The sequence below is a fragment of the Nothobranchius furzeri genome, chromosome 8 (genome assembly GCF_043380555.1).
Source record: "Nothobranchius furzeri strain GRZ-AD chromosome 8, NfurGRZ-RIMD1, whole genome shotgun sequence".
In the NCBI taxonomy this organism is placed as follows: Eukaryota; Metazoa; Chordata; class Actinopteri; order Cyprinodontiformes; family Nothobranchiidae; genus Nothobranchius; species Nothobranchius furzeri.
In genome coordinates this window covers 53,674,342-53,698,168 of record NC_091748.1, presented here as the reverse complement: position 1 = coordinate 53,698,168, position 23,827 = coordinate 53,674,342, and the positions used below count along the sequence as shown (strand labels likewise).

Genomic DNA, 23,827 nt, shown 5'->3' with positions numbered 1-23,827 from the left:
AAAACAGAGGCAAAAGGGCTGCAAGTTCAGCAAACTTCAAATCCTTTCTTCAGGAAGACAGGACCACCATAAATCTGTCCGTTTAGTAAGTAGCAGCTACGCTACGGGAGAGGAGATTCTGTGGTAACGTCATTTATGTGGCATACTGACGTCTGATTTGTAGTCATGCTAATTACGAACTTTTACAAACTGATAAATCTCAAAGTATGTGACTGGCGTGGTCAAAACACTCATCAGTTTTTATTTAAATAGAAGTATAATATCTGTGCGATCCAGGGCGTAAGGCAAAACGGATTAGAAAATAGCTCCTTTATCCCCGTTGACTTGCATTCATTTTTCTGTTCTTCCGTGGACCCATGAGCCGACGGGAAAGGGGAGGAGGCTTGGGCTCCCTATGTGCTTTTTAACGTTGATGTCTCATCTCCACAAATAACTCAACCTGAAGGAATTCTTTCATGTTGTGGAGCCGCTAATGCTAACGGTTAGCTTCGACTAGCTGATATGTTCTCTGCTGTTCCCTGGATGCTAAACCAACAGCCTTTCCCTGTCATGAGGCAATATAGCCGAGTCCATGAATCTCAATTTGACATTATGATGTACTTTTCTAATCCTAGCGTTTTCCCATCTAGCTGATGCAGGATATAGGTGTTTGTGTTTCACTTGCACGTGAAACTCAGCGTGATCAATCATATTTAAAAAATAACGAGCAAAAACTGTTTCCCAGTTAACTTTGTTTTAATCTTAGTTTTAAAGCTAGCTTGTGAGTGAAGAGCCTCTTGATTTCATGTGACCTAAAACTTGCGTGAACTGGCCAAAATAGAATAAAATCACTGAGTATTCAGGGTGACTTATTATTTTTTTATTAAAAAACAAAAGATGGTCACATTAACAATAATAATTTTGCTTATTTCATATGCATGCAAACCAGAAACACAAACAAATATATATATATATATATATGAAGAATTAGATAAACAAAAGTGTACAACTGCACAAAAATGTATTAAATGTATTCTAAAATCCAATGACAAATTCACTCGGTATGTGTATGCAATAACCACACGGCTCCATTTGGGTTCAGGTACCGTCCTCAAAGCTGCCACTGCTGCTGAACGACGTGCAGAACCTCATGGTGCTCATTGGATCAGAAACATACCCTGAAACAAAGCAACAGCACTCAGATTCAGCTTTATGTGCTAAATATCAACATTTACATGTCAGTGATGAAGAAAGGTGAAAGGCTGATGATTTGCATTTAAAATGAAAGGAGACTGCATGACAGCGAGGAGCGTGAATTGATCTGTACTGTTTCAATCCCTAGGAATTGTTTGCCATTTTTGCAAACGATTCCCTTACGTCATGTAGCTTACGCATTTACTCAGCAGAAAACACGGCACCTAAGCAACACAAACGCTCAGACGTTTGGTTATACTTTATGAGAAAGGATGGCAAAGGGCCAACTTGCAATACTCACAGAGATATTTCACTAGGAAACACTACAAATATGCAAAAGCATTCGTGGACAAAATACGTGATAACTCAAAGTGAATGTCATGTTTTTGATCCGCTCCGAACTAGATAATTTCAACGCAGCAGCAGTGGTAACACTTACACGTTCTCTCCTGTTAATTCTGCAGGTAACTAGTGAACTAACACTGCCTATCATCTTAGCATCATTTGCCTTGTATACACACCTCCACACTAGCAGACTCCAGCGACTAAAGTAATTTATACTTCTCTGTCTGCGTCGGGACAAAGACATTCAAAGCCAATGTGCATTGGCACAAGAGCTCTCCGACTGGCTCGCAGACGGTGGTGGAGGCATGCCCCAATTTTTACCTATCCGTCGAAAGAGACGGAGACCGCAAGCTTGTGATTGGTCAGTACGCTGCTTCCTGTAAAACCTGATTTATACTTCTCTGTCTGTGTCAGTGTGGAGACAGGCAATGCCATTATGCGTCGGCGCAAGGGCTCTCCAACAGGCTCACAGAGAGAGACTGAGACATGCCAAAAATTTTAAACATCTGTCAAAAGTGACAGAGAACACAAGTTTGTGATTGGTCAGGATGACGCTTCCTGTAAATTCCTCACCAGCACTGCCATTGCCCCATTAAAGAGTAAAACGATATTTAGCAGCAGACCCAGAACAGAATGAAGAATGCATTGCGGATAAAAGTCTGAAAACAATAACAATTATCTTCCCCATGAGTGAACAAGTACAAAAAACGGAGCAAACGTGGACGGATACAACAGGAAAAATGGGTTTAGAGGTGGCGACCGCATGAAGAGGTGGAGAAAAATGAAGGCCAAATCTATCCGTGTTTTAGTCTCTGAAATATATAAACACATTAGTAAACACACTGTCATGGACCAGATACATCAGTGTTATGGTGGCAGGATACCACAGAAAAGTGCTACGCCCTCTGTTGTCCTGGCGGGGAATTGCTTTGCAACACTCCGCTGCCTGAACAGAAGTTCCAATGCGAAAACCTTTTCGACACTCCGTGTGTGTCTCTCTGTTGCGGAGCTCACGGAGAAGTGTAAACCGGGCTTAACAAATTTGGCTCGGAAATACATTACAACATCGTAAACACAATAGTAAAGACACTGTTGTGGACCAGATACATGACTGTAATGGTGACAGGATCCATCAGAATAATGCTACGCCCTCTGTTGTCCTGGCGGGGAATTGATTTGCAACAATCCCCAGCTGATGGAGAAGTCTGAGAGCGAAACGTCTCTGCCCATGCATGTGCGTCTCTTCCTCGCAGAGCTGCTGGAGAAGCATAAATTAGCCTTAAAGTCAGACCTGTGGTGAGATTTTGCCCATCTTGCAAAAGCTACAGCAACACTGCACCGTACAGGAGGATGACTGCCTTCACAAGAGGCATAAAAGAGGCCATTTGGAAAGATTTTTCCAACTGATACCAAGTACAGTAGATTATTTACCATTAATAAACTGGAGGTTATAATGCAGGAGATTGTGTACAATTAATAATTTGCCACCTATTGAACAGCTTGGGAATTGATAAGGAAATGGATTGATCGACAGAATCGACAAGGGCATTGACATTGATAATAACTTCCCACCCCTAATCTCAGCAGAGTATAGATTATTTATGTGAGAAAATTATAATTTTGTGCAAAGAAAACCAACAGAATTAACATAATTTATACCCTTCTTTCAGAATTTGCTGTCAGTCGATGGAGTATAGATTTTCTTCAAATAACTCTTTATCCTAAAACAATAACTGTTGTGTTGAGTCAGTGCGAGCATCTTGTGCAGACAAACCATTACGATCGATGGGAGAGAACTGCATGTTCCTCCTGATTTCTTCCAACGTGAGGCCACCAGAAGCTCGCCGACGCTCGCTGGGAATGAAGAGAGAACAAGAACGACCTCAGCCACACTCATTAATCACCTGCAAAGCAATCCGTGTCCAGAATCATATGCTGCTATGTTTACAGGTAGGACAGATGAGACGGGGACAACTGAAGACATTCAATATGCCCTGCTTTCTCTTTCTGCAGGAGCCCTGCATAATAAATTGATGATAGGTTTAAAGGGGCAGAAACAGCATATAAAATACACAAAGGAGTTTTTTAACAGTCAGATTTTTTATAGGAATTTCAGCTTAGTTGATTGCAGAAGTTTAACAGATTTAATTAGCATTGTCTTCAGGAAAATCAGCATCACACAATAATAATAAATCACTTATTGAGCTCACAATTACCATCACCGGTTTTCTCTCTCTCTCACACACACACACACACACACACACACACACACACACACACACACACACACACACACACACACGTGTATATACTAATGCCACTCATGTTTTAGACTACAATGTTTCCTGTTTGATCTATTCCTCTGGTTGGCATTGTACATCATAACCAGCCTCCAGGGCAATGATTTTTTTAACTGGGCATCATTGTTTGTTCTACTTTTAGATGCATTCTTTTCAGTTTAGTAATTATAATAATTTGTCACTTTTAAATTTCAGGATTTCACCCTGTTATTTTGAGTTTTTTTCAAGATTGATCATCAATACTGAATATTTTTCAGTTTTTAATATTACAGCCACTAAATATGTGTTAAATCAAAATAGGTCTGACTTACATTTAGTTCATCAGAAATTGCAACAAACTGAGTATTGTTTTTGTATTTCTTCGACATAAATCTATCAGCAGGTCCGCTGCTTAGAACTAGAAGAAATTTAAAATATAACAACACCGAGAAAAAAATTGCAGATGTGTTAAGTGTTTCATTATCCATTTCTGTGTCATTTATTTATCCAAAATAAAAATTGTGATAGCTTCAAGAGGAAAATGTAGTTCATAGTGTTGGTTTGTAAAGACATGTCTGCTTTTGTCAAATTGTGCATCACTTAGTGATGTCATGTGCTTGAAGGGGCATTATGGAAGTTTGACCGCCAAAACATGTATAGAAATAATAAATTTCTTCTTCATACATTCTCCTGCAATGCCCTGGTCCTGTAGAATGAGCCCTGGCATTTTTACTGTGATTGCCTGCTTTTCTGTAAAATCACAGAAAAAGAGAGCTGCTCGGGTCGAGCAGGCTGCTTCATGCGCGCTCACGCTCAGGCATAGCCCGTAGCATTTGCTATCAGTAGCTTTAGCAGCAGAGAGTGAGGTAGTGCCAACTCAGCGACTTTGTCGCTGTTCCTAATGCCTAGTGATGAACCTAGCTACATTTCTGAGGACCCTTAGCTACTTTCTTCTAGATATTTCCTGCAAATTAACAACAAAATAGCCACTTTTGCTCCGAACCGTTCTTTGAACGTTGTTTCAGCTGTTATCAAGGATATAAATATTACAGATGCCAAAATGTCAGTGGTGGTTTAGCTCGTCTAGTTAGATGTTGGACTCTCATGCAGGAGACCTGGGTTTGATTCTGGGTGAGAACACAGTTTTTTTAGAGTTTCTTTTTTACATTAATGGTATATTTTTTTACTGTAAGATGCCCAAATTTTTATTTGAGACTTGCCGAACGGCTTTGAATTCACAGATAAAAAAGATGTGGGTTCAACTTTCATTTTGGAACAATTTTTCAAGCAAAGGAAGGGAATGATCTGAGCATGCAGGAGGACTGACCCATCATAAACCTTTGTCGGCTGTGCTGAAGAGAAAAGGTACAGAACCAAATTGTTTAATTAATTAGCTGCGTGTTCTCCTGCCCTCTGTCGTCCGGGCCACACACACACACACACACACACATACGGGACTGTCAGCTCTCAGAGCTCTGTGAAGCTGACCCCCGTCAGTTTCACAGAGCTTCGTCTCAGCTGTTATTTTCGTTAAGGAATGTGCACATACAGCATGCGTGCCTCGTGCACGAGCCTCCTATTGAAGCTACCATTACGCTTTTGGCCAGAGGGGCAATCACGAGCATAAAAATTCAAAACTCCGTAAAGTCCCTTTAAGAGAAGCAGATTTTATAACTTCTGTAATTTGTACTTAAATACCATCATGTACAGTGGGGCAAAAAGTATTTAGTCAGCCACCGATTGTGCAAGTTCTCCCACTTAAAATGATGACAGAGGTCAGTAATTTACATCATAGGTAGGCACTAGGCAAGCAGCTTGGTGTGAAAAAATCAACTGTGGGAGCAATTATCAGAAAATGGAAGACATACAAGACCACTGATAATCTCCCTCGATCTGGGGCTCCACGCAAGATCTCATCCCGTGGGGTCAAAATGATCATGAGAACGGTGAGCAAGAATCCCAGAACCACACGGGGGGACCTGGTGAATGACCTGCAGAGAGCTGCGACCACAGTAACAAAGGTCACCATCAGTCACACACTACAATGGCAGGGAATCAAATCCTGCAGTGCCAGACGTGTTCCGCTGCTGAAGCCAGTGCATGTCCAGGCCCGTCTGAAGTTTGCCAGAGAGCACATGGATGATACAGCAGAGAATGTCATGTGGTCAGATGAAACCAAAGTAGAACTTTTTGGTATAAATTCAACTCGTCGTGTTTGGAGGAAGAAGAATACTGAGTTGCATCCCAAGAACACCATACCTACTGTGAAGCATGGGGGTGGGAACATCATGCTTTGGGGCTGTTTTTCTGCTAAGGGGACAGGACGACTGATCCGTGTTAAGGACAGAATGAATGGGGTCATGTATCGTGAGATTCTGAGCCAAAACCTCCTTCCATCAGTGAGAGCTTTGAAGATGAAACGTGGCTGGGTCTTCCAACACGACAATGATGCCAAACACACCGCCCGGGCAACAAAGGAGTGGCTCCATAAGAAGCATTTGAAAGTCCTGGAGTGGCCTAGCCAGTCTCCAGACCTCAACCCCATAGAAAATCTGTGGAGGGAGTTGAAAGTCCGTGTTGCTCGGTGACAGCCCCAAAACATCACTGCTCTCGAGAAGATCTGCATGGAGAAATGGGCCAAAATACCAGCTACTGTGTGTGCAAACCTGGTAAAGACCTATAGTAATGGTTTGACCTCTGTTACTGCCAACAAAGGTTATGTTACAAAGTATTGAGTTGAATTTTTGTTATTGACCAAATACTTATTTTCCACCCTGATTTACAAATAAATTCTTTAAAAATCCTGCCATGTGAATTCATGGATTTATTTTCACATTCTGTCTCTCACAGTTGAAGTGTACCTATGATGAAAATTACTGACCTCTGTCATCATTTTAAGTGGGAGAACTTGCACAATCGGTGGCTGACTAAATACTTTTTTGCCCCATTGTAGTAAATTATTCTCCACTTTGTCTGAGGAGGTGCTTGAGCTGGTCTACCTCTGAGTCCAGAAGGCATAGGCGCGAGTGTTGAGAGCATGCTCCAGCTCAAAACGGGAGCGCAGGGCAGCCACGTGGCTCCGGCCCGGTCCTCCTCGCCCCAGCAGACAGTCAGAAGAGGAGGAGGGAGACAGGGAGCCACTGCTGTTGCTGGAAGCTGGAGACATCAGCTGAAAAAACATCACATACTTAGGCAAACATTTGATTTAAGCAGCATCAAAGCAGATTAGAATATGTTAGATACCTCAACATTGCACAGGCATTCCTCCAGACTCGAAACCACTTCAGAGAACTCAGGTCTATCCTGAAATTCCAACCAAGGCATCAGAGGTGAGATGTGTTTTTTCTAATGCAGTGCTTGTAATTTTATTAAATCAAAGGTGATGTCAGTTTCTAAAAACAGTGCTTTAGATCACACTGGCCTATGAGACCTGTTCCATTAAGCGTCACATCCCGAGAAAGCAGCAGTGGTCTGTCTGCACCCCGGTGCGGACAAGCAGGACAGAAAAAATCAGGACAAGAATTTCAGGCTGACTAACAGGTGACATGTTTGTCTCCTTAACTGGAAGCACAGAGGGGTTAATGTAGCTTAATTATGAGCATCACAGTGTGGTGGGAGGAGCCTCCAGCTTTTATATGTGGGGAGCGGCCGCTATCCATTCGTACTGCTGTGTGTGCATAAAAGAGGCGCTGACTCTGTATCGTTTGACTCTAGAGCTTCAGTAACGACGCTGATGAGATTATTGTACATGCTGGGAGGAGTGACAATCAGCTGATATGAATGTAGAGGTTGTTGTTTGATATTTCCAATAAACAGAGAAGAACACAGAAAAGCCAGGGTGTTACCTCTGGGCACGAGTTCCAGCCTCTCATGAGAAGAGCAGATATGGGTTTGGGGATGGAGTAGCCAATAGGAGGCCGGATGTGATGGTACGCCATGTCTGCTGCAGCCGCAGCTGAGGATAGAGGAATAGTTTTAATTTCAATTCAATTCAAAAATACTTTATTAATCCCAGAGGGAAATTAATTTAGATGTGATGGTGTTTTTTTTAATGATCTTATGATTAGCTTTTATTTATGATACAGAAAAATAAAGATGGATGCATTAATAAATATAAATCACTTTTGTTAAACACTTTATTAAGCAATATTGATCAATACTAAAATATTGAATGCCAGACATGCTTGTTTTGGTTGAATTGTTATAAATCATAATTTTTATCCATTCTTCTTTTTGCTGAAGGAGTAAGAATATATTATAAGTTTATTTACAATCTCAATATTATAATAATTTTATTTTTGACAAACTTGTGATTAGTTAGAAAAATTTTGGGCCCTCTAATTAATTAGGAAGATTAAGAGGTGATCGGAGGGTTTTAAATAATTGTTGTCTGATCACTTTGTGAACTTGGGGAATTAGATGTCGAAGATGCAAGAAATGAACGGTTGATTTTGAGTTATATTTTTGCAAAAAATATAACAGAATAAATGTGTTCAAGGAGTAAAGTCTGAGGTGTGTTTGAAGAGAAACCACCTGTTGCTACCAATGGTCTTTTGTTGGAGGACATTTGTTTTGGAACTTAAAAGACAGTGACACCTGCTTTTAGAGCTGGTTTGAGACGACAGTAGATATTATTTTGTGTAGGCTGTTGTTTTTCCTGCTGCATTAAACTCTCGAGTGAAAATTCTTCTGAAATAGTTTAAACTTTTTTTTAAGTTTTAAAAAACTATAGAAAGTAGGAAAGAAAAAGAAATCACCTGGTTTCAAGTGAGCAAAGGGGATTTCTCCAGTGAGCAGCTCCCACAGACAGAGGGCATAGCTGAACATGTCTGCCTTCACTGAATAACGGGTGCACTGTGTGAACACTTCAGGAGCCATCCAGCGCAGGTTCTACACACACACACACACACACACACACACACACACACACACAATGAGCCCAATTACTGTAATAAATACTGAGACCTGGCAAGGGCAAGTAGTTGGACACAACAGGCAGATCCCAAGAGATGCAACACACTTAACATCAAACTGCAGGCAAAGCACTCTGTGGTGCCGAGTCAGCATATTTAAACAAATTCTGCATGAAGGCAGTTTTTAGCTGCTGGGTAATTGATGGCAGGTGCCAGCAGAAGCTCTGTCTTCACCTCCCGCAGAATAATAGCACATATATTTTTATTTTTTACCCCCTAAAGTGATTTATTCCACAGCATCTGCACCCAGTGTGAGAGGCGTGAGGAAACCCATAGTCAGGTCATAAAACACAAGAAGGAAGCACTGACCCCCGGCTGCTTGGTCATGTTGTCCTCGTCTACAGATTGGAGAAATCTGGATTCTGCAGAAGAGAGGACAGATGTTTAAGGGTTAAAGGGAAGAGGCGGTAATGATCATGAAAACCGCTGCAGAGATGCCCATAAGACTCACGGCACCCCTTCTGAACGTCTCCACAATAAATTGAGCCATGGTCTAGCACAAGTCTACACTTAAAACCAACAGTCAAACCACTACTTTGCTAAACTCATCTAAGCTTTTGGTCACTGGTTTAACTGAGTAATAAACTGGAATGATTTTAGTTCAGTGATCCTGGACGAGCCCGCGTCCAATTGATTTATATTTTTGAGCTATGAATTTCAAATATTCAAATATATTGTTTTGACCAGTAAATAAGAGCAGGTTTTCTAACCTCCAAAGTCAGCCACCACTGCGTGACCGTCTTCATACAGCAGGATATTGTGGCTGGTAGAGACACCATTAATTAGTGACAGCAGTGATGTTAGAGCTCCATCCGTGTGCGCAATTAGCACCAACCTGTTGAGGTCCCGGTGGATGATGGGCTGGGTGAGGTTGTGCAGGTACTCCATGCCCTTGGCCACGTCGATGGCGATGATGAGCTTGGACTGCAGGTCGATAAGCCTGTCCATTGACACATCATTAAAAGCAGCAACCACTTAGCACCAGATCGATGGGCTCTGCCAATCACACACAGCACTTTACACAGATCAATAGGACAGTCTGTAAAGACAGCACCTGGCCACACAGTTAGCAGAACATTTCATCTGGATCAATGGTGATCCCAGCTGAGAGGCACAGATTGGTGAACTGGTGCTCACAATATGATAATGAGAGCTGAAACTGTCAACTGCTCTGTGCAAACATCTGCTGCAGCTTCATGTAGTTGGGACTCGACTCAAATTTTTCAAGGTTCAAGATCTTTTTATTGTCATTGCACAGGTGTACAACGGAATTGACTTTCCAATCATCAAACACAGCTCATGTAAAAGAAGTCACGCACACACACACTCACTCTCACACACACACACGCATGCGCACACACACACACACATATCTTTCGCACACACCGCGAGTTAAGGTGCAAAAAAAATTTTAAGTAGAAATTTATCACCAACGATTTACTTTTGATTAAAGTGATTGGAAATTTCAATGCTTCACCAGAGGTGGAAAGTAACAAAGTTTCTTTTTTGATGTATTAATACTTTTGAAGTTGTTTATAAAGTCTGTACTTTTACTTTTACATGAGTATGTTTTTGTTTGGGCTGCATGGTGGCGCAGTTGTTAGCACTGTTGCCTCGCAGCACGAAGGTTGCAGGTTCGAAACTCGGCTGCGGCCTTTCTACGTGGAGTTGCGTGTTGTCTCCATGCATGCGTGGGTTTCCTCCGGGCACTCCAGTTTCCCCCACAGGTCACAACATGGCCTATAGGTTATAAATTGTAAGTTGCTTTGGATAAAAGCATCTCCTAAATGAATAAACATAAACATTGTTAAAAGAATTGTACTTGCTACGTTTTCAATCACGTCCGTTACTAGTTACTGAGTAAAAAAATGTATAAGCTTAATAAATTAAAAACATTGCATGCCACAGGGTCGGAAAAGAATGAGAGACATCTGCTCGAGCGCCGCATCTCAGCCGTGGAGGTTGTGGGTGTGCACTTTTTATAATGAGGATGTTAAACAGCCACACTTTTCCCACAGTTTTGCTCAAAAACATCAGTCCGGTCCTTGCGATGCACTCGCCGTTTACATCATCTCTCCCCCCCTCTCCTGTTGGTTGAAACCATCAACATATATGTATACTGGACAGTTAATTTCCATAGGCTCCAATATCACTTTTTTGAGGCCAAATGGGAGGTGGCCACCACCGCCATTTTGACTGTGTCACAGGTTCCGTCAAGCCCAGACAATTCCAAAAAAGGGAAGAGAGGAGGAGCTGAGGGTGGGGCTGTAAGGCTGGGATCGGCTGGGATCGACTGACGACACCCGGTCGACCTAGCTACAAGTGAACCTGAAGCTAATGCGGAGGTGGGAGCTAAGCTAACGGAGGTAGCAACCTAGCTACAACCGGAGTTAACTGTGCACCACACCAGAGCTTCTGAGTAAGAGATACGCCGGGCTGACCACTGGGTAAAACCGGGTGGAACACAGAGACCTGGTCTCGGAGACCTCCACAAGCCGGCAGCCGCACAGCACACAGAAGCCGTGATCAGACAGCGATGCGTCGAGCTGCAGGGAGAACCAGCCGTCAGCCCGCGCAGCTAACAGAAGCCGCGATCAGACAGAGATGGACAGGGCTGCGGGGAGAAACAGCCGGCATTCCGGGTGGAAAACATCGGTCTCCTGAGAGCTCCACAAGCCGATAGTCGGAACCCAGCTCCACCAACATGTTATATTTCAACCCATTTTCTAAAGTGCAGCATTATGTTAAATGCACTGGGTTTTACCGTATTACATTTAAATTTCATGGTTAAACAGTACATGTTAAAATCCAAGCTCAGCTCGGCAGTGACCTAAAATACATAAATATAATTTTACTTACCGAAAAAAATGAAGTGGAGACTCCTTGGACGCTCTATTAGTGCAATTAATGCCACAGCAAGTCATTTTGTCCAACAATTGCACAAAAAATATCCAAAAAATTATACACAAACGTGACTCAAAATGCCGGAGCAGTTTCCAAGCCAGACCGAGGCTCTACTGAGGCCTTTCCACGGAGCTAGCTCTGTGGTCACGTGTGTCGGAGGCTCATTAATTATACAGAAGTTTAGGCTTTTAATACACTTAAACAGAAGAGTGAGAAAAAAATTCACCCCCCTCAGAGTTGTCATGAGTGTAAACTAGATCATTTAAACCAAAAACATGTTTTGGTACCAGGCTGTAAACATGTTTATTTCTGCTGTGAAATTGGCATTTTTAACATGGGAGTCAATGAGGATTTGCTCGCTTCTGATACCAGCCCCCAGTGGATGAGGGTGGAACTGCAATTTTTGCTACTTCCGGGTTGGCTTCAATTTTAGAGCCGCATTGTGGGGGCCTGGTTGAAACCTGCACCTTCACACACAGGTGTTAAATGATAAATGAGAGTAAGGACTCCAAAGCGCTTTATACTACAGTGTATCATTCATCCATTCACACACACATTCACTCACTGATGGTGATGAGCTACGATGTAGCCACAGCTGCCTGGGGCATGCTGACAGAGGCGAGGCTGCCGAGCACAGGCCCCACTGGTCCCTCTGACCACCACCAGCAGGCAAGGTGGGTTAAGTGTCTTGCCCAAGCACACAACAGCAGAATTCCCTGTCCAGAGCCAGGATCGAACCTGCAACCTTCCGATTCATGGATAACCCGCTCAACCTGTTGAGCTACTGCTGCCCAATGAACTGTTACGTCGGAATTCTGCTCGATTCTGTAGCTGGACTCGGTTAAGTCTTTGAAATGCATTTCCCCAACTGCCCCACACGGCAGTGGCAAAAGAACGTTTAGCACTCACAACAAGCTGATTACCAGTGTGGTCTGCTCATTAAACAGGAGACCTGCAGCTTTTGTGAGTTTAAACATTTTGTTTGTGCAACTCAACACTATTGACATATATACTGGACATTTAATGTCTATAGGCTCAAATTTTGGGTGTTTCTCAATGCCAAGAAACCTCGCCTTGATGTCTTGCTTAGCCCCCCCCCCCCCCCCCCCCCCCGGTTGCCTAGGAGATACGTCATCAGGAACTGCCAAGGTGGGTTCCAATGTTCATGTTCTACCGAGGCTTGTGTTCTCCGTTTGCTAGCCGTTTAGCTAGCTGAGTAAGGATACACGAGAGGTGTCTTGCAGCCTAGCCTTGGTAAAAAAAATTACCCAGAATGCACAGCAGTATTTTCAAAAGGATGGCGAATCAAAAGCCGGCAGCTACTTTGGGGGCAACTTTCAAGTTTAAAAGTAAGTCAACTAATTAAAAAAGTTTTTTTAGATCCAAAAAAGTTATCTGTGGTTGGTCAGTTGCATATCAGTTGCAGCTTTGGCAGCTAGCGGGTAGTAACTTCATTATATATTTAATTTGACAAATATATATACACAATTTAAAAATTCAAACGGTCATTATTTATTTTTATTGAAAGTTATACATATAAAATATAATGTTACTTTCCGTGTCACGTGACGTTACGTGATCGCCGTGGAAGCCGCGGTTACGTGATGCAAGTCTGTTCCATTTAACAGTTTTCTATAACCAAGGAAGAACTGTGTCCTCGTAAGCAAGGCACCTGGCCTCGCAAGACATTGCCTCACAAGGCCAAACACCTTGACATTGAGAAACACCCTTTGTTTCTAAATGGGAGGTCCCCCCCACCGCCATTTTGACCGTGCCACACGTATCGTCATGCCCAGACAATCAAAAAATGGGAAATGAGGTGGAACTGAGGGTGGGGCTGTTACGGTTGGAACAAATGAACTAATGTGGCTACTAGCTAAATTAGCTAACCCAAGAAGCTAAGAAGGAGCTCTGGCCGACTGGCTTCCGTGCAAGTCTGTAGTCATGCTGGTCGCCTGTGGCGATCTAATATGGACTGGGACTGTTAAATTACAAGAGCCTCAGACCGCTGCAATCGTAGCCGAGTGCCGTGGCCTTTTACATCAGCTTATGCTCCATGGTCGAAGATCGTGGGACTTTAGCTACATGCTAACCCGAAGCTGACTGAGTTTTTCCGGGTGTTTTAGCCAGAAAAACGCAGTAGAGAGACTCCAAAGTGAGGCACCTCCAATCTGCTTAGTAACAAAATCTTAGCTAGGTACGCTGACTGAGGATATCAGGCTTCGCTGGTTCATAGCCTCTGCTATCCTCGGTCAGATATGTAGCTCTCGTTACCCAGCAGCCACACCAACACATTATATTTCAACCCATCTTAGACCAAGCGGTGTAAACACATAGATTCAATCAGCAAACTCTGAATGACTCAAAAGTGAAGCAGCATGAACAAAAAGAGTTGCCGTGTTTCTGTGGTCTCCCTCAGAAATCCACAAGTGACCAGCATGACTACAGACTTTTGTCCGCCCATCCCTGTTGGCCAGAAAAACAGGAACAGCCTGCTCCAACAACTGTTCCCGGGCAGGGGACAGGAGAAGCTGGGCACCCGCTCAAGTTTCTTATGCAGCCTCAATAACATGTTTGACCAAACAATTCAATGACACAGCATCCCCCCCAATCCAAACACGAACACACAGACAAAACAATGTTCAGAGAGTCGGCTGAACATCTTTTAAGGTGAGACCATAGCCCACGCTGAGGCCTTTCCCTGGAGCTAGCTCTGAAGTCATGTGGCTCTAATGCTCATTAATTATTCAGAACTTTAATCATTGAATTCCACTTAAACAGGAGAGTTACAAAAAAATCACCCCCCTCAGAGTTGTCATGAATGTAAACTAGATCTATTAAATCTAAAATGTTTTTTGAACCAGGCTATAAACATGTTTATTTTTGCTGTAAAATTGGTATTTTTAACATGGGAGTCAATGAGGATTTGCTCTCTTCTGACACCAGCCCCTAGCGGATGAGGGTGGAACTGCAATTTTTGCTACTTCATCATTTTCAAACCAGAATTATGGGGGCCTGATCAAAACTTAATACTGGAGCTAAAGATGTAAACAGTATATGCTCAATCCCTGTGAGTGTATGAACTCAGAAGTTGTTTCTTGATACCATAGATGTGATGATTTAGCCAGTTTCTTTATTTTACTCAAGAATAAGAGATTAAATTATTACAAATGCAGTTCAAGTTAAATTAGTAATTCAAATTATTTGAAAATAACGCAGTGAGTCTGTGTGTGTGTGTGTGTGTGTGTGTGTGTGTGTGTGTGTGTGTGTGTGTGTGTGTGTGTGCGCGCGCGCGTGTGCGTGCGTGCGTGCGTGTGTGTGTGTGTGTGTGTGTGTGTGTTACACATATAGGACGGCATTAATCAAATCCAGGCATCTTATTTCTTGGTTGAAGTAATGGCTAACAAAAATGACATATTTCATAATTAATGATGTCGCAACAGTGTCTACAATCATTCATAATTTTCACTTAATAAAAAGGAGGAATATGAATATAATTATTACCATAACAGGTCACTTTTCTTTGAGTAATTGAGTTGCATCAAATAATAAAACATTATAACTCCATGATGATGATAATAAACGGATCTAAAAAGAGACATTAACCAAAATACCTTCTGTTTGAACTGCTTACTTCAGACTGTGCCACAACTAACTTTCAGAAGGTTCTTGACCTTCCTTTAAGAGAAAAGAGGAATAAATGACAGCAAATGAGATTTGTGTGTTTTGTGGTCTTTTTGTGTCTCTTAACACTGACTTGCAGGGTTGCAGTGGCTTTGAGTCGATCTGTTTGTGTCATTTTGAAGATATTTTGCATGTAACAGATATCCCTTCATTTCCTACTAACTAACATCAACTGGTGCAGCTTTTGCATTGGTTTACATCTAGTTTTATAAATGTTTGAGTTTTTTTTCTTGGGTTTGTATTTTTGTTTTCTCTCAGCCTTTCATTGTTACTTCTGAGTGACGTGTGATGTGTACTGTATGTACTCAGAATGAATTTATCATACTTTTTTTATCTTTGATTTATTTGATTCTTTCTCATGACTATTTGTGGGTCTTTACATAATTTGTTATTTATTATGGTGGTTTTCCATTTCTACTTTGATTTAATTTTTGTCTTTTCTTTAGTTGGGCTGTGCAGTGGAGCAGTTAGGAGTGCTTCTGTCTTGCAGCAAGAAGGTCAAATGTTGAACACATGGACGTAGCTTTGACTTTAGAATTGGGGGGACACAACCAGCATGAGGACCGGGGGGGGGGGGGGGGGGGGGGGGGGTCTTTACAGTATGTTCTAATGGGAAACAGGCTTCAGCACAAATGGTTGTTTTCTGCTTGGTCCTAGTGCTCAACCAGTGTCTATTTAATATAGCGTAATATTGTTTTTTGATGGTAGAAAGTGCAGGGGTCAAAACTTGACTTTGGAAAAAGTGGGGGGGACATGTCACCCACCCCCCCTTCCAAAAATTACATCCATGGTTTAAAAGTTGGCTGAAGCCTTACTGAGATGTGTTTTTTCTCCCCATGCACATGTGGTTGTTTTCTTCACAAACCAAAACATACGTATTTGTCAAATTGGCACCAGCTCCCTGCGACCCTTACGACAAGTACAATGATCCCTCGTTTATCGCGGTAGATGCGTTCCAGACCTGGCCGCGATAGGTGAAAATCCGCGAAGTAGGGACACCATATTTACAGTACAGTACTATATTGAATTATCGTATGATCACATTCTCTTTTTGTGGGTAAAACTCAAGAAAAAAATTTTTTACTTGGTTTTTTTAGTTTTATTACAAAAAGTGCATTTTATGATGAAATTGATGAAAAAAACAGGAATTTCTTGATATTTCGCATAGAAAAATAACGCGAATCGGTGAAAAATACCGCGAATCAGCGAATTTCCCTTGAATAAGGCTCCAAAGAAAAAATCCGCGAAGTCGTGAATCCGTGATAAACGAACCGCGAAGTAGCGAGGGATCACTGTAATGGTTAAGAAAACAAACGATTTTCTTTTAACTTTTTTTCTGTTTGTAGCTTTTTTTCCCCCTGGCCATCTAAGTTCCAGACCTGGCCGTGATAGGTGAAAATCCGCGAAGTAGGGACACCATATTTACAGTACAGTACTACATTGAATTATCGTATGATCACATTCTCTTTTTGTGGGTAAAACTCAAGAAAAAAAAATTTTACTTGGTTTTTTTAGTTTTATTACAAAAAGTGCATTTTATGATGAAATTGATGGAAAAAAACTGGAATTTCTTGATATTTCGCATAGAAAAATAACGCGAATCGGTGAAAAATACCGCAAATCGGCGAATTTCCCTTGAATAAGGCTCCAAAGAAAAAATCCGCGAAGTCGTGAATCCGCGATAAACGAACCACGAAGTAGCGAGGGATCACTGTAATGGTTAAGAAAACAAAAGATTTTCTTTTAACTTTTTTTCTGTTTGTAGCTTTTTTTCCCCCTGGCCATCTAACCGTGTCTGGTAAGTCCATGAGGAGTTAAGCTCTGATGATTAAACCTGGCAGTATTTAGGTGTTGGTATCTCACCTCTTCTGCTCGTGCAGCAGAGAGAACAGAGAACCTCCTGAGATGTACTGGGTGACGATGGCAAACTGACTGGGGTCATCCAGGCATGCCCCTACAAACTGGATGATACAGGGGTGATTGAGACGACAGAGGATGGAAACTTCTCTGCAAAACATATCCACATCTGACTTGGAGCAGTACGTGTTGGCTCGATAGCTGCAGAGGAGAGAAAATCGAAACAACTGATCATTTTTCTGTTTCTGTCAGCAGGGCAGGGATACTTGATCACTTCTTTGTTTCTGTGGGGAAGAAATACCGTTTTATGGCCACAATTTTGTTTCTGCACTTGCCTCTGTAGACTCTCCCAAAGGAACCTGTGTGTGTAACGCATACGCTCATCAATAATATTATCAGATTTGCTAGCACATCAGCAGAATGGGGAAAACAAAGAGGAGTGGACCTACCAGAACCGATAATTTCATTAAACTCCAGCTCAGACAGCTGAAGGTGGAAATGGGATGGAAGGCTGGCCCTGAGCACCAGAACTTCTGCTTTCTCTGAAAACACAGTTTAATGTGTCAATACCTCTAACTGGAAATGCACAGGAAGACAATATTCAGCTTTTTTAATTCACTGCTACGGTCTCAGGTAATATGCAACAAGCACATTTCATGAACAAATTGTGTAAAGGCTTTGAAATCAGATAATGTCCATTATGTAGCACAGCACTAATAAATCACACACCTTTTATACAAATTAAAATATTTTCGAGAATAGTTAGAGCAAAGAATTAGCAAGAGAACTAGTCACTGCTTGTTTTAGGTGTGGTCAGAAGTTGAACGAAACTCTTCATGGACATTATTCCAAGGCTTTTAATGACTGAGTTCAATAATTTACGGTTAAACAATAGCAGCTTTACCTCCTGAGACCCAAACTTGTATTTGATGTGATTTAAAAGAAAAAACATTAAATCAAACAATTAAATTAAATAAAAATGTTGCCGAATATACCCACCCAAAAACGAAAGAAAAAAAATGAAACTTAAGGTCAATATCAAGTGTCTGTAAAAAATAACAAAAAGGTTTGAGTTGAGAAGAATAAGAGGAGCCAATGTCCACATAGGCAGTTAAAAAGCCAAAATTAGGTCTGCATGTTTTATTTTTTAAAGATGTTCCCCCTTCCCTAAAGTGTTAAAACACTAATATGTATTTAAATGTTCTTAATCAAGCTGAACTTCGATCAAACAAAAGCTTCTTGTATCATTCTGGCTGATGTTGGACCACTCTTCTTGACTAGATCGATAGACTTTATGCAAATGTGTTGTTTTCTGGACACAAACTCAGCTTTTAAGTTTTAGGGTTACACCTAACTGTGTTCAACTGAAGATAGTCCTACTTTGTTATTCCAGCTCCAGTACCATGGTTCAAACTGGTTTCCATTATGTGAGGCAGAGTACTGATCAGCCCAATTAATGCTGTCAAATAAATCATTTTGATGCGAGTGAGAGGAAGCTACAAGCTACAGTCAATCATGATCCCTAAAAAGAAGATAAAAGACATTCGAGAACCTTTAGCACCTCTAATGAAAAGACAGAAGGATTTATATTTTCTGTTACGAAATGTTGACTCTGTTTTGGTTAAAACTGTGCACTGTTTTTATTTATCACTAAAATTGTTTGTACCCAGCTCAGTGGCCTAGTGTTAGGGTTAGGTTGTCCGCCCCTGACTGGGAGATCGTGGGTTCAAAACCATATCATACCATTTAATTTGTATAGCACATTTCAAACCCAGCAACAGAGCAGTCCTAAGTGCTGCACAGGCGAATTCAGCAAACTAAAAACAATAAAACAAAGGTTAAAAAAACTAAAAGCATAGGTAAAACAGCTAAATTGAAACATACAAACAGAAATGTTGAAAACACTGAAAGCACAGATAAAACAATAAAACAGGGAAACTGTCCAACAAAATCAGGGTCGGGTCATTCCAAAGACCTTCTTAAAAATGGGACCCGATGCCTCCCTGCTTGACACGCCGCATTAAGGGGTTGGATTTAGGGGTGCTGTGTCTGCAGCTCACCGCTCCCCCAGGGGATGGGTCAAATGCGGTGAACAAATTTCACCACACACACCAATGTGTGTGACAACTATGGGACTTTAATCTTAATCACTTTTTTTTAAGATCGTTAACCCAGGAAAAAGATTGGTTCAAATCAACAAATAAAAGCCTAAAATTATTATGACTTTTGTGCCCTCATGAGTATAAATTTCTGACTAGACCAGGTTTTCTAGTACTAAACTAAAGATTGGCCCATAATCCACAAAGCCAACAGTTTCTCAGGGGCAGCACAGCATCCTGATCAGCACCTAAACCCATTCCCTTGGCAACAGACTGAGTGTGTGCAGACATGCCAGCTGACAGGGATGTGGGAAATCTGTTGCACCCCACTACCTTTAGTCATGCTTTTGATCTTTCCAAGAGGAGACGGAACGGAAACATAGGACCCATCTGAAAGAAAAGCATCATAATCAGAAATCTCATTATGGGTTTTTCATTAAATGTGGTGAATTCTCAGGTGGGAACTCACCCCCTCCTGGCTGAGAGTACTCATTGCATGGAGAATCATCAGGACGCTTGTAGTGTTTCAGTAAAGTGACGATGGCATCGTGACCTGTGAAACACAATGTGAGAACTGGACTCTAGTTGATCTCACGCACTCGTGTTTGCACTAACACACCTTTCTCATAGGCCCACATCAGACAGGTTTGCTCCTCTTTCTCCCCGCTGGACCTGCTGGGGTCACAGGCAACAAGGTTCATGTCTGCACCACTGTCCAGCAGGAACTGCACCAGGCGGATGTGGCCATGGAAACACGCACTGTGTAGAGCTGTAAAATAAATGTGAACTTAGTTTTGGTTTTATCACGCAGAGACCGTTTTAATGCAAATAGCCACCTGTGTGTCCATCTCTGCCCTGATAGTTGATACTCATGGCGTTTAGGCTCAGCAAGAATTTCACCATCTCCATGTCTTTACCGTAAGTGCACGCGCTGGGACAATATACGTAGATTCTTCAGGGATTATGCCTCCAGATACTTCAAATAAATAATCTGGGTTTGACTTTACCTCTGGAGCGCTGTCTCACTGAATATGTTCTCCTTTGAAAGACTCTCTGTACCAGACAGCTGTATTATCTCCTTCACTGCAGCAAACTTACCATTATAGCACGCCCTGATGAAACACAACGTTCAAGTGTTGAAGTCATCCGAAAACGTACAGAAGAGACCATCCGAGACAACAAAATCATTTACAGGTGTAACGGCGTGTCTCCGTAGATGTTCACAGAATGAGGCTGAACCTCGAACTTTCCTTGGAGAAGAAACTGGATGATCTCATGGTGACCAAAACGGGCACAGAAGTGAAGAGGGGCGTGATCTTCATTGTCCTGGGCGTTTACTGGTGAGAAGAGAGGAATATTGGAGGAAAAAATGAACAATCCCTCTATTATCTCAAGCATTTTTTAACTTTTTAAAAATATTTTCACCATTAGCTCTGCTTCCATCACTTAACAGCAGTTTGATGACACCAAGAAAACCTTTGGCAGCTGCCAGGTGCAGCGGTCTGTCTCCAACCTCACCACTTGCATTCACATCTGCTCCAAACTTCAGCAGAAGCTTCACCACCTGCACAATAAAAAGCAACAGAAACACATAAAAAAACATTATTCATAAGAGTTCATTTCTATTAGATAAGTGTTGATTTACACTAAAATTATACCTGTTCATGGCCATAGTAGGAGGCGATGTGCAGTGGAGTGAAAAACACAGCATCCTGAACATTTACAGATGCTCCATGTTGCAGGAGTATATCTGCAGCCTGGTGAGGAGAAACAACAACAATTTAAATTGAGTTCAGTCCAAAGCAGGTGATTCTTTTCTCTCACCTCTTGATGCCCAGCCAGGGTAGCAACATGAAGGGCTGTGAGAGCCCCGTATCCCACCTGCTGCACGTCTGACCCACCGTGGAGGAGAGCGGTCAGCAGCTCTGTGTTGTCCTGTAGTGTGAAAACACAACAGATACACCTCGTGTAAACCTCATCTTCAGCCACGAGTTGTGTGTACTTGCACTCCACCCTGTGGTAAATCTTTAAAAAGCTCTTAAACACAACCCAACTAAAGAAACATCACCTTGTAAGCAGCCAGCTGGAGCGCAGTGAAACCATTTCTGCTCAGTCTAGAAGGACGCAGACCCTTTAGCATCAAGGTGTGCATGTGGGCCTTGGTTCCTAAAAACAAACATGTTCACCCAGAAATGCAGAACACTGACTTTTAACGAAGCTTATAGGAAAGAAGGATGCAACACATTTAATCTTTTTGTTTGCTCCACCGTGCCTGACACGAGAAAGGTCATTTCCAAACAATAATGTCAGTCAGCACTACAGTGATCCTTCCCTCCACTGTCACATTTTGCAGAGGAGTTATTAATAGACTCCGGTAGTCATGCATACCTCCACACACGCAGCAGAGGTGCAGCAGCGACAGCCCCTTCTCTGTTCGGTAATTCACATTCACCTTCTTAAAAGCCTCATCCGAGCTGAAACGGCAAAAACCAAAATGTGTGAAAATAGCTCATCTATTCAGACAGTTGAACTAATACATTTGCAGAAGACGTAATGCAGTTTGTATCATAACTGTTTGTGAAAAATGTAGATGTTTGTTACCTGAAAGCGAGGTTAAGGTCCGCCAACGCACTCTCTGGAAGCTGGAAGTCATTGTCCAGCCTCTCAATGATCACAGAGTATGACTCGCCCACCTTCTTCTTCCACTCATCTTCAAGTTACCACAGTCAGATACAACAGTCTGTTTCATCATCATCATTTATCAAATATCAGGTGATATTCTAGATTTAATTATTATTGTTTTCTTTACAATAAACAGAGCCAAGCTATAAACAAAAAAAGCAACACTGATCCTGATTTCTGTGGAAGAAATGTATTTTAACAGGCTATTAGATACATTACCAGTGCAAGTCTGAGATGGTCTTGATTTGTAATTTCCCATTGAAGGATTCTTCCTCTGAATTCTAGTTCTGTAGTTGGTAGGAATACAATCTCACACTCAGCCACAATTGCACAGGTCCAGATAAAAGGGAGATCATGGCTGTGAGCTAAAAATAAACACCTCAGAGTGGAATGTGTTGCAGCTCTGACAGCTGATCTCCCTCTGCTGTGAGTGTGAATGGCCCAAAACAAAGAAGGTGAGAAGTGTCCCAACCTAGAACACGGTCCTCCTCTGATTGATCATCCCTAAATATGCGGATTTACATTGTTTTTCACAGAACTCGTTTAACTCTTTTATGCAGAATAAAAGAAAAGTCAAAGGAAACCAACATCTGTTTTGGTGTTCTGGTGAAGCTACAACAGATGCAAATTGTCAGATTTGAGTAGTTATATGTAAACACATCAGTACACATATGGCTGTGTTTATTTCATTCAAATACTAAGCTTTCTACCCCTTGATGCATGACGTAATGCACCCAAACCCCACCCCCCAGCTTCTGATCGGCGAGCAAAAAGACTAGCCTAGTGAACTAGACCAAATTCTTGCTTTGCAAAGTTGTCTAGGCATGCTCCATTGGAACCTCCGAAGCTCCTACCAGGACTCTGGCTAGCCAATCACAGCTCTCTAGAGGGGGTTTCAAACACATAAAGAGCTGTGATTGGTTCATAATGGTGGGCCAATCATAGTGCTCTATCTGCTTAACCAATCAATCAAAGCTTTATTTATAAAGCGCCTTCCGCAACCCTGTCAGGAAGCCCAAGGCGAACAAATCACAGCGCTTTATCCGCTTTGTGGGCCAATCAGGGCACTCTATATGCCTGGTGGGTGGGATGATGCAACAGAGTGAAACAAGAGTATGTCACATTCATTGTCCAGTGGAATGCAGAGATCATTTGAAAGACAACGGTAGAACCCGCCCCACAACCGAGAACCGTCAATGAAGCATGGCCAGACTAAATAATACATTTATTTAGTCTGGCTTGCCAGGCTACAAAAAGACAGCACACCCCATCTGTCCACTGTTATTATCTGTCAGTTATCAATAAACTGAATTAAAAATCTGCATTAACACATGCAGCGTTGTGGGCGGCACAAATAGATGAAAGGACCGTAATGTAAAATTTTACAGGATTACAGCAGATAAAACAAAAGCAATGGTTAACAACCACCAAGAGTCTCATGACAGAACAACAAAGTAAAGTATCTGCCTCACATCTCCTGACATGAGCGACCTGCAGCCATCTAATGACTTGTATGCCTTTGTAACCGAGTTAAATCAGTTTCTTTTTATATAATCACACAAAATGTGTTCTGTAATTAGAGCTGGCAGCCTTTGAAGTCGTTCGCTTTGTGTTTACAGAGCTCATCAGGTATGTCAGATGTGTAAAGGTTCCTCGTGTATTTATAAACCGTTTGTCCCTCCAGAGACCTACCCAGCCTCTGAAGTAGTTTGTTTTGCGTTTGTTTACTGAGCTCCTCAGAATAAACGGAGAATCCGTTAACCTCCAAAAACTAACTGTATCACGGCGATCCTTCAACATTAAGCTGCACATCACAAAAGAGGTCCAGTTG

The 23,827-nt window shown here is 41.9% G+C and overlaps 1 protein-coding gene across 1 annotated transcript; it reads right to left on the bottom strand.

Moving 5' to 3' along the window:
• Positions 1-844: 844 nt before the first annotated feature.
• On the bottom strand, positions 845-22,388 carry tnni3k (TNNI3 interacting kinase). The gene is made up of 25 exons (XM_015971482.3): positions 22,216-22,388; positions 21,916-22,024; positions 21,703-21,788; positions 21,383-21,480; positions 21,139-21,249; positions 20,973-21,071; positions 20,740-20,878; positions 20,507-20,651; positions 20,322-20,426; positions 20,151-20,245; positions 19,934-20,083; positions 19,784-19,867; positions 19,648-19,704; positions 17,665-17,757; positions 17,517-17,574; positions 17,222-17,416; positions 9,606-9,710; positions 9,481-9,533; positions 9,080-9,132; positions 8,555-8,687; positions 7,643-7,752; positions 7,041-7,100; positions 6,797-6,966; positions 3,293-3,372; positions 845-1,157 (listed from the first exon to the last, which is right to left on the bottom strand). Exons 1-25 carry the CDS (start codon positions 22,253-22,255, stop codon positions 1,078-1,080), a joined length of 2,508 nt encoding a protein of 835 aa, XP_015826968.1. The 5' UTR covers positions 22,256-22,388; the 3' UTR covers positions 845-1,077.
• Between the last annotated feature and the right edge of the window lie 1,439 nt (positions 22,389-23,827).

Excerpts from the sequence above, each read along its gene's own strand:
- tnni3k (XM_015971482.3), bottom strand. The coding sequence starts at position 22,255 with ATGGGAAATTACAAATCAAGACCATCTCAGACTTGCACTG. Across the intron at positions 17,575-17,664 it reads TAATGAAATTATCGGTTCTG|GTTCCTTTGGGAGAGTCTAC; the intron begins GTAGGTCCACTC and ends TTACACACACAG. Across the intron at positions 7,101-7,642 it reads GCTGGAACTCGTGCCCAGAG|GATAGACCTGAGTTCTCTGA; the intron begins GTAACACCCTGG and ends TTGGAATTTCAG.